Here is a 15,154-nt window from a genome sequence, read left to right on the forward strand (position 1 = left end):
AGAAATTGAAAATTATTCTCCCTTGAAATCTGCATCCTGTTTACTCTGTGGAAGGGTCTAACTTGCATCACCAGTCAAGAGTCTTTCCAGCTTATTTGGACTCTCAAAGAAAAGTGAAGATATGAAGAATAATAGGAGAGTTGCCAGTCCTGCCCCATTTTCAGACTCTCTTCACAAAGAGAACAGTCTCTTCACAAAGAGAATAATCTGTAGTTTTGTCACTTACATTTCCAGAAAAGTGCAGTGTCACTTACTCTGATTTAAACAGCAAAAGGTGCTCAGGGCTAATGAAGATAAGCTGATGTGTTAGCAGATTTTCAGAAAGTTCATGGTTCAGAGCAGGAATCAAATGATGGCAGCCCTGACTATGAAGAAGGGAAAGTGTAGGCAGATCAATGTAAAAATAGAGTATCTGCAGATATTTGCATTTCCTTTCTCATGGCATCCATGCCTGGAACTCTTCTTCTTTTGCTTTTAGTCACTTTTTAAACTTCAGGTCTTTAGAGGTCTTGAAAATATCATCTCTGCCACTTCCCAACTCTACAAAGTCACAGCTGGAGCAGCAAGATGGAGTTGGAAGGTGTCTTGGTTTGAAAAGACAGGTGTCTGCTAAGGAAGACAGGAGCCTCTCTTGAAATGGAAAATGTAAAACCCCTCCCTCTAAATTATTATAATTTTGAAATTAAGGAGCTCTCAGGCACAGATATGGGAATAGGAATGACAGTTCTTTACCAGGAAAACTAAATAAAAATGCAGTAATACAAGAAAAACCACCACTGACAGAGTCAGAGTACAACCTGACACCCCATCAGGCAGGGTGTTGGCAGCAGTCCCATTAAATGGTGGCTGCATCCTCCTGCAGTGACAGATGTGGTCCTGTTGTAGCAGTGCTCCTGTAGAAGGTGCAGTTTCCCTCCAAAGGTCCAGTGGTGGCATAGAAGAGTGTGGTCTTCCTCTAGAGTCCAGTGGACAAAGGCTGCTCTGATGCTCCAAATCTCAGATTTTATATAGGTAGGGAATGCTTGTCTCCTCCCCCTGGTGGGGCATCTCCCCATGGGATGGTGTAATTTTATCAGTCATGCAGTGAGACTCAATGGCCCATTAACACAAGATATCTCTCTGGAGGAAGGATGGGTGTGTAAGAGATAAAGAAAACTGCCCCAGCTGGTATTGACAGCTGGCCCATTAACAGAGGATATCCCCCCAGAGTTATGAGGGATGGGTCATGGAAGAGATGAGGAACACTGCTCCACCTGGTTTCAACAGATTGTGATAGAATACATACTGCTGGTTGCATCTTGCATTGCAGGCTAAGACAGGAAGTTAAGGTATATCTTCATGGAGACTAAACTGCAAACCCCTATGAATGAATACAGTGCTTGAAACTGGAGCAACAGGCTAAAATGTTTTACATTGTGATTTTTGTTTAATAAGTTGGCAATTACCTAAATGTGTGATGACTACCTGACAGCATAATTGATATGATTTATCTGCCCCAAACAGCTTTCAGTGCATTTACAAAGCAAGAGGCACCACGTAATGTAGAAGAGGGAATAAAACAGGACAAGGGGGACAGCGAGAAGGATGCATGAGTGTTCTGATGACCCCATTATATTTGTGTGTAATAACAGTTGGGATTTAAAAGGAACCTTTGGATTTTGAGGAGAAAAAATGCACATCTCACAAGAAGCAAAGCAGCTGATTTCCAACACCTGGAACACATGGTAGATCAAGAGCACCATCCTCGTGTTTGCTCTGATCCTGCCTCCAGCAGGTTTTGTTCAGTGCATTCCACTGCTTGTCTGCAAAGGGACAGCAATCAGCCATTCTCTGGTCAAGGTTTCATAAACTTCTGTCATCCTCTTCAGCCATCTCTTGACTGGACTGAAGGTTCCTGTCTGCATCTTGCTTCTGTTTATCCTAGCTCCTCCATCAGCATTTTATATGGTTCTGCTGTATTCTTGTTCTCTGTGAAAATGGTCTTGACTCTTGTGACCCTGTCATACTAAACCTGATTTTACATATTCAAATTCTTCAAAAGTTCATTTTCCCTTGTCCAGAACAGATATTCTAGTTGCTGGGTGCAGTTCCCACACCTCCCTACCAATCTTTTTTCAGAACTTGGTGGCGTATTAGCTGCTCTCCTGTCATTTGGGTGGTTTTGAACAATATTTAATACAGAACAGCAATTGAAGGAAAAGAGAATAGCTAAAGTGGGCTTTAACAGAGCATGCAAAAATCTCCACTAGGAAAATCCTGCTTGTATTGGAAGTCCTGCACACTGAAAGGAATCTTACATTTTTCAGATTCTGAGGAAGACAGTGAGAAAGTTATTCCCCTTTCCCCATCTATCCCCCTCCTGCCTGCTTTCTCTTGGGTCAACACCCCAATTCTGTCCCATTTTTCACTTCCCCAGTTCCAACAAAGTGAATCATGAAGTAGAGGTGCAGCAAACTGACTGAAGGAATTCCAAATGGTCAAATTTTCTTTTGTTCAAGCCAGTATCTGTGCAATCATCAAGGGAAAAATTCACTAAGATCTAGAGGTGCTTCTATCTGGCAAACATGGCTGGGTTCCTGTCCACACCTCTAACAAGCCAGTGAGGTTACACCAGCCTGGGGGACAGTCCACAGAATAATTCAGCTTCAGGAGCAGATCTTTCATCTGAAACTGAGCTGCTCCCCTTGTTCTGGGACTTCCTCCAAGTTCTGCAATAGCAATGTTTGTTTTTAGGTAAAAAAGGTCCTTCCACACAATGTCTGTCCTGGACAGGTGAATTCCTCTTCCCTGGGAATGAGATGCTGACATTGTTTAGCACCACTGTCACTCACTCCGTGGTAAATTGGAGTGTCACTCACTGCCCTGGCAGTGCTGCCAGCTGGACTAAGGGGGCTGCTGTCCTGAGGAGAATCAGCCCCACCACTCACACCTGCAGTGACTACAGGTCCTGGAGTACCCTGGGAAATCCCTGGGGCTAGAGAGGGGGCAGTGCCAGAATGGAGGGGTAGGGAGGTTGAAATGGAGAGGAGAGAGAAGACAGGTTCAAACAAAGCAGGGGAACAAAGCCAAGCTAGAACAAGGTGGGGACAAGCCAAGTGCAGTGAAAGCCAAGGAGCTCTGAGAAGCCCTTGTGCTGCAGCCAGGACCAGCTGAAGCCCTCCAAAGGAGGCTTTGCTCCAGAAATGCTGAGAGTGCTCTGCCATGGATAAGGACTGCTGCCCCTTCCCCTCTCTGGAGGGGAGCTGCAGATGAGGCTTGCACTGACTGACTTTGCCAGGCAGCCTGAAAAGAGCAGTGCCAGTGCTCCTGTCTGTGTGAATGGGCTTGGTGAAAAGCACACAGCACAGCTGCTCCTTGAGGGAGTTTGGAAAAAATAACATCAGAATCCTCTCTGCTATTCACTCAGGGCTGCTGTGCTGGCCTCTGTCCACACAACAGAAGGGCATACTGCACCTGTCAGTGTACAGGGATTGGTTTTCCCAGCTCTGGACAGGTTTGGGAAGGCACCCAGGGCCCTGTGGTGTTCCCCTGCTCCCCCAGCTGTTGTTACCATACCTGCAGCTGCAGGGGCAGAGCTGTAGTTGTGTTTCCTCTCTCAGCCATTTCCAGCAAAGCCACACCAATTTATTTACAGAAGCAATGCCACAGGCAGGAACCTTCTTCCAAATAAAGCTGAAGAGATTTTTACTTTCAGATGTCCCATCCACTTCCCAAGCCAGGTGTCAGTGTTGGAATCATTTGAGACAGTTCTAAATCACATCAGACAAACTCCAAGCACCTACTCACTGTGCTCAGCCTATTTCAGACCTGTGAGTGGACACAATATCTTACAATAATGGGGCAGAGGTCAGCATGAAACAATCTCAGCTTTCAGGTACAAAGCTCTTTCTTCATACCTGAAACAAAAGGAACAGTTTTCAAAGGGAACTACAAGAGAAAAACAAAATATTTTGAGTTTGGTCCCTCACAGGGTGGACCAAATATGTGTGACCTAATCACTGTGTTTCACTTGAAACAAAATAAGGCACAGTCTCACCAAGAAACTTCTTGGCACTGCACAGAGCTGTCCTTCAATGTGACGCTGAGCAGTTGCTGGTGGCAGCATTTGGTACAGCTGGAACTGGCCAGGCTGCCTAGTCCTACCCTGATTTTCCTTTTCTCTCCATCCATTTGACCCACTAAAATACAGCTAATCAGAAATAGGTTAAGAATGGGTTGTCCAGGGAAGGAGGGGAAGAAACCAAACATTTTAATTAAAGAAAATAATATTCTTCTGCAAGATAACAGAAGGCTCAGCGCTGAGATATAAACTGTTTTGGTCCAAGAGCAGCAGACATGGAACTCCTCATGACACACACCCCATCACAGCTGACAGAACTACAGCATGCCTGAAGGTGGTCACAGCACAGACAACAAACAGAAAGGACTTCATCATCTTTAATGCACAGGCAAAGCCTACAGAGACCACAATGTCATGTCTCAATGTTACTGGGTAAGTTGCCACAGACAAATGTTCATATTAGAGACAAAAAACAGCTGCATGTGTCTCTAGGGCACTGTTCTCCAAAATTATCTTGTGGGTTACACTTGGCAAATTCTGATTTAAAAATCAAAGTGATTACATTTCCCTTCCCCCATTCTAATATCAAATAACAGATTTACTGAATTGAGCCCTTACTGGCAATCCAGCAGATGGGAAAAGAGGATCTTTTTAAAAAAAGATACAGAACAAACAAATACGTCAGACACAGGCCCCCAATTTCATCAGTACATTGGGGCATACATGCTTGTGACATGAACTCCATAAAGCTGTATTTTACAGCTGCATTTTAAAAACTGCTGGACAGGTGACTCTCCTCAGGGGTCTCCAGGATTCAGTTCAGTAGGTTGGAAGCTATGCAGTCGCACAGATTTCTCTTTTCCACCTGAAGAAGCAGAGTTTCTGTCTATAAGAGGGAGAAACATCATCAAAAACAAGTGTCAGCATTGTAAAAGTAATTAGCTCCCAAAGAAAAGTACATTTTATTTTTATTCTACAATTTGGAACTAGTGGCATGAGGTGAATTTTGGGGTAAAAATTAAATTTATTGTTTACTGCTCTGCAAAATGATTTTGCTTTTGTGGGATTAATTGGTATACCAACATAGCACTATTTCCTGTGACATGGAGAAAGTTATTTTTCTTTCTTACAATCTTATTTCAACAGCACATACTGGAGCATAAGGTCAGAAGTTCTTTAGAGGCTTAATCCCCCTTCCCACCCCTCCCAAATAATGTCAGAAATTTTATTTTACTTAAAAAACAGATTCAGAATTTAAAATTGGACTGTGACAGCCTGGACTCACTCTCAGCGAAGAAATTAACTTCTTTAACTTCTCCTGTTTCTCTTTAACTCTCTCCTGATAATATGAAAATTCAGTAGTTACTGCTAAAATGCATTGGAGCCTAAAACAGACAAGAGATGCTGAACTGGATGGAGCCATCACAATTCCTGGCTTCATTCAGGAAAGGAGTCCCAAACTGGTGAAAGCAGAGGTCTCTGGATTGAACAGAGGTTCATCAATATCAGGAGATCTCTGTTGCCCACAGATCCCCATTTCTGAGGAAATGAGGGTGGATTGGGAACTTCTGAGAGCTGGAGCTGGGCATGATCAGAAAGGTCTGCACCCTCTCAGCCTACCTGTGTGAGAAAGGGCTGAGGACCAGCAGGGACAGCAGGGCTACATAAGGAAATTTGGGAATCCTTCCTCTCTAGCACATACACACACTTGGATTTTCCTGGCTCTCTGGAACATTTCTTGCTTCAGTATATGCATGATGTAGCCGAAATATTTGACATCAACATCATATCTTCAGTTTGTCTATCATGAGCTGAAGCTGAAAATCAGCCTGATCCAAGAGAGAATTCCCCCTTTATTGTCATGGGACACAGGAGCTCTGGGAAGTCCCCTCACCAAATTAATCCCTACTGATGTAACCAGCTACCCATTAAAAAAAAAGACATTATGAAGACTACCAGCTCTAAATGCCAATCAAACCCATCCTTAATCTGCCCAACTTGCAATTTTTGTATGAGATGGAGTTGCCATGTGATTAAGGGCTGTGTTTTAAAAGCTGTTTTATCCATTGACCCACATGAGCTAAAGGCACTCAGAGCAGAGCTGGGCTGAAGCATCCTGCTCTGCACTTGCCTTCTTAGTGCAGGAAAAGCCATCTGCTGCTCAGGCTTTTTTCCCCAGATGATAAATCTCAGGCAAAACCACAGCCTTGTGGTTTTATATTAAATCAGGTATCACTTTTGATTGTTTCAGCTGTCCTGCAAAACTGAAAAGATCTGATCAGGCTTTGCTAATCATTGAAAAGACACTCAATCACCACCTTCTCACCACCTCACTGACATCATTTACAATGGTTTGAATAAGGGAGGTTGACAGCATGCCAGCATCTTTGGAGCTGAGCCCCAAGGCTGCTTACCATCTTATATATCTTTAATAACATTTTCAAACCTTTCTTTTTATTTCCAGGGACACATCTAGCTTACTGTGCTTCAAACAGTCTAAATAACCACTGGTAGTTTATAAAGCAATAAAGAACAGTGGCTGTGATGGGAACAGCTCCCTCCCAGCAGCACAAGACCCCTCTCCCCAGTTCATGATCACATACAGCACTTTGGCTGAGTGGTGAACCACAGATATCCCCAGAAAATATTGCCCAGAGCTAATTCTCACTGCCAACAGCTACTCCAGCCTGCAGCCTGCTCTGGGGGGCCAGCAGCAACAAAAAACAGTACAGAGATGGGTAAAAGATCTGGTATGTGTAGAAGTCAGCCTGTCAGTGTCTGTGACCCTTCTCATGCAGCCAGCCTGACAATTAGAGAGGCATCATCACAGCAGCCCAGGTTACAGACACAGCTGGCATTGGGAAGGGAAGGAGATCCAGTCTGTGGCCTTCACAAAAGGGTCTGTGACCTGTGCTGGTCAGTTTGCTTTGAGACACCATGTAGATCAGTCCAGGGACAAATGAAGTGTGAAAGCTCTTGGGCAATATTCTTGTGGAATAAAATGATATACAGGCTTCCCCTGTACAGAACTGCAGGGTAAGATGTGCAGGAGGAATTAAATGAGAATTTCCTCCCTAAGCTTTTGGGAATCCCTCCTCCTCCAACACAGTTAGGAGCTGCTTAGTCATCATCTAACAATCTTGCCTACAAACAAAGGAGAGTTTTTCAAGGGAATTAATGTCTCCAGTGGGAATATTAACAACAGGAACTGTATTTTCAGGGACAGGAATATCTGCCCCACAAAGCAGCAAAACAGACTAAGTCAAATGTGAAAAATATATATGGCTGAAAGCAGTGGTCCTAAAACCCTTAGTTCCTATTAAATTGTGCCACAGCTGAATAATAAAAGTAAGAATTAAAATACCCTAGAAGGCAATTCCAAGAAGTCCTCAACTATTAAATGGTTCCATGTCTTTTGAGGATGTAGGCAGAATTCCTAGCTTAATGGCTGGAATAGGTCTGTTCTAGTTATGGGGAACTGAAGGATTTCAATATGAGTTCAATTATTTAGATTTTAAAGTGATAAGGAAGTGATAGGTTTGTTCTCATGGGAATATATCACATTTTCAGGCTTGCTATCAAATCTACAAGTGTGAAATAATAGGACATTCATCTCAACTGACTCTTTTTCTGTCCTTGTTTTATCTCTTTGGCTGTCTGTTACTTTTCTTTTTTAAAAAGTATTAAAACATAAAGTTGCTATCTCTGGGGTTTACTGCTACTTCTGCTTGGGATATCTGTGTTTTATAAGGTTTTTCTCTTGGTCTGCAAGCTGAAGGTTTCATAAAGGTCATTGCATAGCCAGACACTCAGAAAAAACTTTAAGAGATTTTGCATCAAAATATAGAAATTCTGATGAAATGTTCGAAGGTTTGTAGAAGGAAGAGGTGTGCTAGAATGACTTTACAGCACAATCTGAACATCTTGTTTGGGCTGTATAAAGTGCTCAGCAGATTCATTAGCAAGATTTCTACATGAAGCCCAAAATATATTTGACCTGTTATTATTGAACAGATTTTGTTTAGCTGTAAATGTGCTACGTACCAATCTGGTTCTGCTGGAATGTTTGTTTATTTTTCTGTAGTATGTCACAATTCACAGCATCTTAGCTCATACACTTATATTTTCACCGAAACATCAAAGACCCTGCTTGAAGTAACCTCAAACCATTCCTCAAAGACAATAGTTCACAGGCTTTGACCTGTGAACAACCTTGACCATAGATTAGAAAAGCAGAAAAGCTTCGGTGCCTTCTGTTGAGCAATCTGTGCAGGAGTGTATCCACAGCACTTCAGCTGAAGGGTACCCAGGAGGTGGGGACAGAGCCACCCTCCTGGGACAGCACCACCTGCCAGCAGCTGGGACACAGGCAGGCACAGATTGCAGCTTGCAGCAGCAAGAGACACATTCAGCATCCCCCACGGAAGGAAGGTACCAACCCTGGCAGATTCTGCACACTGACTGCAAGCCAAACAACTTTCATTCCCCATGCTGTTCTACTTTGGGGCATTTTTCATCATTATGAAATCAGAGAAATGTAAAAGCTCTCTATGGATGATGTTTCCTCCCTTAGCTTCTCCCCAGGGATAAAAGCATGTGCAGGGGAGTATTTTATTTTAGTAGGCTTTTTGTTTGAGCTGGCTCTTTCCTTTTGGGTAATAAATATAAATGGTACTGTCACCTTTTTCCCCCTGACAAAAAAACAAATGTGTGTGCTCAGCATTTGGAGTGAGAAGAGCAGCATTAATGGCTATAATTTTGCAAGAGAAGGATAGTCAGTTCACACTTTCCTATACTTCCTATTGTCCCTGATACCCCAAAGCAGAAGAATCCCACAGATTATTGCACAGAGAGGTGAAATGTGTTTAACCAGCCTCACCTTAGAGCACAGGACAGTACAGTTCACCGAGTGCGCAAAATCCATCCACCTTATCTACTGCTATCCACAGAATTTTCTTTTATATTGGAAAAAAAAAAAGAAAAATAAGACATTCAGTGTTTCCTTACCCTTGTGTCTAGATTATAGGCAGTCTTCTTTAAATCCTGCAGAGCTCTCTGCATGAACTCAAAGGCATGGCAGTCAACACAAGGGCGGCCTAGGAGAGCATTTAGTAGAGAATCATGAGTATATGGCATGAAGAATTAGCCAGAAGGATTAAACAGTGATTTTGAGCACCAGAAAGAGCTACAAAAAACAGTCCACAGAGTGACTACTGATGTAGGTGCTTCTGAACAACCCAGGTAATTGTAATTGGTTCACTACGATGGTCCACCCAGTCTCTCAATTATAAAAGAATTACTTCAAATTTACATCAATATTTTTCTTCCTGCTATATTGCTGTTCCACTTTTCCTTCCACAGTTCATTGTATGGAAACATTAAACCCTTAACCTGAGCCTTTGATTTTGCTCCACTAATCCTGGGCACATTTTCAACCATATCTTCAGATTTTTCAGAAATAATGTCTGAAAGCATGAACCTGTTCCCTAGAAAAATCTCATCTCCTAATCTAGCAAATGTGAGCTCTAAATAGAAAACTAATGGAATAAAACTGACTGCAATATCATAAAGACAGATCAGCCTCTAACTTTGAATATTGTACAGCTTTGCCCAAACAAATGCCCTGTTGTTAGTGGGCATTGCTGATAAACAGAACTATAATCTGGATTTATTGGTGTGTTAAGAGAATGTTCCCAGATCGAGACATTCAGACTGAAGGCCACAAGGTTTGCTTTGCCTTGATCACCCTGTACCACAGATCTGTGCCCTAACAGACACAGCAAATACAGACAGGATGAAACATCTTGAACTCATCAGGCCCCACATCTGCCCTCATTTGCCTCTCAGTGTCTGTGCCTGGCTGACAACTTCACCAGAAATACTGCACGAGTGAGAAATTCTGAGCCCAGGTTTAGTTTGCTCTTTGGGAGCTGGTGTGGACCAAAGGATGAAATCTGTGCTGGAAAATCCTGCTGTGTCTGTGTCTTGTCTGTAAGCTCATTGTGCAAAACTTGATGCTGGACTGTAAATGCCTCTGACACACTGAGAATGAGCTTCCAGCTCACTGACTGCTGACCAGCAACCAGGAATTCTGCCTGCTGGAGAGAGGGAACCTGCCAAATTCTTTAACTGGCTAAGAAAAAAAAGACAAAACCCCCACATGAAACAGCATTAAAGACCTGCTCCATCATTGTTGTACCATCACCCAACTTCAGTGCTGTTATATTTACACTGGGCAAAAGGAGAGGACAGCAGTTTCTCACATCAGCAACCTGATGCAAGGACCAGTCAAACTAAACTCAAACAAACTAAACTCACCCAAGGAGAATTAGGTGTCTGAAGGCCCCAAGACCAGCATTAACAAAATGCTTTCTTGGCATCTTCACTGTGAATTTTTTAAATAAAAATGCATGACTTTAAAGCAGCAAACATTCTCAAGAACAAACCAAAACAAACAGTCAATGTCAGTTGAAAAAGAACAAGTCTCAGTAATGTCTCTGAAAAGCAAACACGGTGATTGCTGGTGTAGAAAGGGCTAACACAATGGACAAAAGAAAAGGTGCAGAACAGTGCCAGATTTCAGCTACAAGCAAGACAGCAACAGGCAGGAGACAAGGATGAGAGAGTGAAGAGCTTTGGATGCAGGAGTAAAACAGCATTGGTAGCATCAGGTTGAGATTTTAAAACAATGTAGGCAAGGCATATCCAAGAGTCTGAATTATTTGGGCAAACTTGAGAGTCCTGCAGCACGAGAAGTGCAGCAGGGGCTGTAGGAGGGCACTGCAGGGTGTACCTACTTTCAGCTGGTATGGCTGTTCCTGCTGCTTGGTCAGCTCTACCAGGCTCCGTGACAAGCAGTGCAGCCACAAAAACCAAAGGAACTGTAAGGATGGCTCTTCTCAGAAGGCAGGGTGCCAGCATCTTGGAGTGAGAGCTTCTCTGCTTGTCAAGAGATATAAACAAGTTAGTGAGGAACGCTACAGATACACAAGGGATTTGTTACAAAGAAGTTAATATTCCTGATGGCTAAAGCATTGTCAGTCTTCCTCTGAAGGGAAACAAAATACCAGAGGATCTAGTGCAAATTGTACATAAAACTCAACTGGGAGAGAATATCCCTACACAAGAGAAGAAGCCCCTAGAGTGTCCTTGGTTTCATTTGAAAGCCAGGATGACAGCAGCTTTGCCTGGTCTGTGACTTTTCTCTAAATACACAGTCACAGACATGAATCTGGAGAGCTGGTTCACAGTTAGACTGAGATCAAAACTGCAGGGATTACAGAGCTGGCTGAACCAGAACCTGGAAACAAGGTCTTTGGCCTCTGACTTGTTTTACTGCACCATCTTTTCACAAGTATAATAACTAAGGGAATCACTAGCATCACACAGCACGCTAATTATAATAACTCCTTTATGAAAGTATTTGAAGGAAAAAGCTTTTGTTAAACCTCCACAAATACATAGGTAGAATTTCTAATGGTAAGTGCATCAAAACTCTTTAACTTTCTGTTTCCCTCCTAATCAGGGCTTCAGGCCATTATTTGCAGCCATCCTTTTGCTCCTGAACACCCCAGCCAGGCCCTGAGGTTGGTACAACCCGGTCCAGCAAGGTCTCCCTTCACACAGAGGCAAGGTTTTTTATAAGTTTCAAATTAAGTATTTTCTTGACCCAACACATAAACTGTTCAGAGTGAAAGGGACTAGATCAAGTTGAAACTGCTTGGTAGGGATCTCAATCCAAGCCTCAAGGATTTTGGCACACTGCTAGGGAGGTCCTTAGCTCAGCCAACTTTACCTTTCATTCCTGTACATCAAAATGCAATAAAGACTTAAATAAAGCTAAGTTACAACAATACAATAAAATCCACATAAAAATCAGTTCAGATAACTGTGGGAAAGCAGTACAACATTCTGCCTCTTTCTGATTTTCAAGTTGGTGCTTACTGAGCAAAAGATGTTGCATAAGAGCATTAGATCTGCATGTACTGAATGCAAGAGTACAGCACTCCCCAGAACAGATTGTATTTTACATTTAGAAAGGCAGCAGAGGGAGGCAGGAGAGGGAAGGGTTTTCCCCATTTTGCCACAAACACAGAATAGAACAAGACTGCTCTTCAGTATGTGCAATCCACCTTTTCAGACACAGCTAAAGTGAAGCTGCAAATTCTGCATGGACACTTGCAGCATGTGCAAACCAGCAATTCACCAAGGGAAGGAGCAGCATTACACACATCCCCTTCCTGTGCACCTCCACCTCAACACAAGAGTAGGGAACAGTTCAAAGGCAAGATAAAAACATGTATGAGTAGAGTCACAAATAGACCTGAGCCCATGGCAACAAAAACAGAGGGCAATGTAACTTCTATACCCTCATATTGGGTTTCCTGTCCCATCCACTATTTACATCTGATGAGATCCTTTTTCTTATCTCTACAATCCCTAAAACAAAGGGACTAAGATCACTATAAGTGGCTTGGGTTTTCTGCTTTAATTAATGGTGATCTGCAATCAAAACAAATATAATCAAAAATACAGTCTTTGCAATAGGATGCAGCAGAGTGTCTCCAAGTAATAGCAAATTAGGACAACACCAGCCTCCTTTGGAAGTACCTGATGGAGAAGCCTCCTGGTCAGCAGGAGCAGAGGCTATTCTCATCATTGACTATGAGTACTACAAAGGTGCAACAAGACAAAACAGGCACACTGTTAAACTTTTTTGGGTACCTTACCCATCACCCACCCCAGAGTCAGCTCAGCTTTGTACCTGAGCCCCACTGCAAAACAACTGCTTCTCTAGTGCAGCAATCATCTTAAATCACACCTAACTCCTGCCTCGTAGTTATTGCATGGGAATTTGCAAGGAATAATCACGACAGGCTTCAAGGGTGGTCTCTCTCTGCAGTGCAAGTGGGAACAGAGACAGATCTGTGCATGGACTTCTATGAAAGAAAATTCACCCCCTTTAACAAAGGAAAAAATATCAGTACCTGATCTTTCTCTTGTCTTTGTGATGGTTTCTTTGAAATGGCCGCTGCAAACTGCTAAGAGAACAAGTGCAGCATTTCTGAGCATGTGCACTGTCTCTTTTTAACCTTCTCTGAAAGAGGTTATTACTATGGGGAGATTTCTGCCATGGCAACAATGCAGAGCACTGCAGCAGGCAGCGCAGATTTAAAGAGGCACAGGCTGTGTCTCCCAGGTCTGGGGAAGGACGTTTCTGCTCTGACATGCAAGATCCAGCAGTGACTCACCTGCTCTGGGTGAGTTTTTTAAAGCCAGACATTTGATTAATCTCTCTTTAAGTCTGCTGAATGCTTTTCCTGAAGTCTGAGCAGCTGGATGTAGTGCCTGGTTCAAGCAACTTGCTTGGCTAGAGGCTGAAAATAGCCATGACAAACTACAGCTGTTTTATGGGAAATGAGGATGGACCAGGGGTTGGACTCAGGAATTGTTCAGTGCACTGCCTGCCATTTGAATGGTTCTGAGTTATAGGGGTCATGAGCATTCATGCCTGCTTTCCCAGCTGTTTCTGTGATCCCAGTGCAGCCACTAAAACTGAGTGGGAGCTTGAGCCCAACCCCTCTTTTCCAGTCCCCACTTCTATCCCCCTTTCACTGCCCTAGGAGCTGCACTCCAGGGCAACACCGACTGCTCTTGTTCTGCTTGCAATAATACAATGGAATACAGATGATAAAAGTGATTTTGTCAAAGCAAAGCTAAGTTCAGGGATTACATCACCCCCCAAAACCACACCTCCCATCACAAATTAGACACCAGCAGTGCTAGTTGCAGGGAGAATGAGCCCAGCTGAGGGCAGGCACTGCACTGAGGAGCATGCACAGACCTTCGAAAGGACTGTGTGCTGTGTTTGCTTTAGCTGGTTCAGAGGAGACTCAATCTTCAATGATTTCATGGTGAAAATTGGGGGCATTCTGTGCCCTGGAAGGTCAGGCACACAACCTTGTTTTTTCATGAGCAGAAACTCCTTCTCAGAATTACAACTAAATTGCTGGCTAACGTTTTTCTTTTCAACTTACCCTAAAACCTGTCTCTCCTGTACCACCCTAGAGGAATGGTTTGCTCCCATTAATCAGGTAAGTAGGTAAGAAGCTAAAATTTCAGCTTGTTCAGTGTGTAACTATGCTGCTATATGAAGTTACAGCATCCATGAGCAGAGTCAAGAGGGATTAGTACTGCCATCCTTATACATCACAAAAACAGATAGCAGGGGAAAATAATTTTCAGAGACTGTTCTTTTGGGAAAACAAGATTTAGCATTGCAGAGATAACCATTCGGTCTGATTTAGGATCTGCCTATACAGAAATTACAAATGCAAAACTTTGTGCATGATCAATCTCCACCCTCTAATCTCACACCTTGGCCTGTCTACCTGATAAATAACATAGATATTCATATAGACACATACACCCCACCTGCCCTTCTCTCTATATGCCTTTACTTAGCCTGATCATTCCCAGTAAATCTGTTCTCCTGAATCCTGTCCTTTTCCTAACACAACAGTAACACCAAGCAGCCAATCCTTGGGTGCTATCACTGGTTAATTCTTCTAGATCCATGCAATGGGCTTCCAATTCCACTAAATAAACTTTTAAAAAACTATTTCTGCCATTCAAATGCTAAATTGCTTACTCTAAGCATCCCATACCAAGTCTTGCAATGTCTCTTCTTTAGCCTTGTCTTAGATCTATTTATCCTTCAAAGAACAACTTCCATTTCAGTGTTTTAAACACATTTCCTCTTTATTCACTTCTTTCCACTCTGCACTCTGTTAAGCACCAGTTTTTCTCTTCACTGAAGCTAAAATTTTCTCAAGTGGAAAATATCAGTACACCAAGGAGGAGGTCTTCCATACAGGAGGTAGACATTCCTTTTCAGGTATTTTTCATGGAATCAGAGAATGTCTGAGTTTAAAGGGACCCACAACAATCATCTAAATCAATCTCTGGCCCTGCACAGGACCATCCCCAAGAGTCACACCATGGGCCTGACTGTCCAAACACTTACTGAACTCTGTCAGGCTGGTGACCATTTCCATAGGAAGCCTGTTCCACTGCCCAGTCACCTCTGGGTGA

At 43.0% G+C, this 15,154-nt stretch overlaps 1 protein-coding gene across 1 annotated transcript; it reads right to left on the reverse strand.

Annotated features, from left to right (window-relative positions):
* Positions 1–4,419: 4,419 nt before the first annotated feature.
* Positions 4,420–13,136, reverse strand: LOC116996651 (neuropeptide-like protein C4orf48 homolog). The gene is made up of 4 exons (XM_033060528.1): positions 13,048–13,136; positions 10,858–10,999; positions 9,068–9,156; positions 4,420–4,946 (listed from the first exon to the last, which is right to left on the reverse strand). Exons 2-4 carry the CDS (start codon positions 10,979–10,981, stop codon positions 4,875–4,877), a joined length of 285 nt encoding a protein of 94 aa, XP_032916419.1. The 5' UTR covers positions 10,982–10,999; positions 13,048–13,136; the 3' UTR covers positions 4,420–4,874.
* Between the last annotated feature and the right edge of the window lie 2,018 nt (positions 13,137–15,154).

This window comes from Catharus ustulatus, chromosome 5 (assembly GCF_009819885.2).
Source record: "Catharus ustulatus isolate bCatUst1 chromosome 5, bCatUst1.pri.v2, whole genome shotgun sequence".
NCBI classification, from domain to species: domain Eukaryota; kingdom Metazoa; phylum Chordata; class Aves; order Passeriformes; family Turdidae; genus Catharus; species Catharus ustulatus.

Coding starts and splice junctions, on each gene's coding strand:
- LOC116996651 (XM_033060528.1), bottom strand. CDS start 10,981: ATGCTGGCACCCTGCCTTCTGAGAAGAGCCATCCTTACAGTTCCTTTG. Junction 9,157..10,857: donor AACAGCCATACCAGCTGAAA/GTAGGTACACCC, acceptor ATGCTCTCCTAG/GCCGCCCTTGTGTTGACTGC. Junction 4,947..9,067: donor CCTATAATCTAGACACAAGG/GTAAGGAAACAC, acceptor TCCCTCTTATAG/ACAGAAACTCTGCTTCTTCA.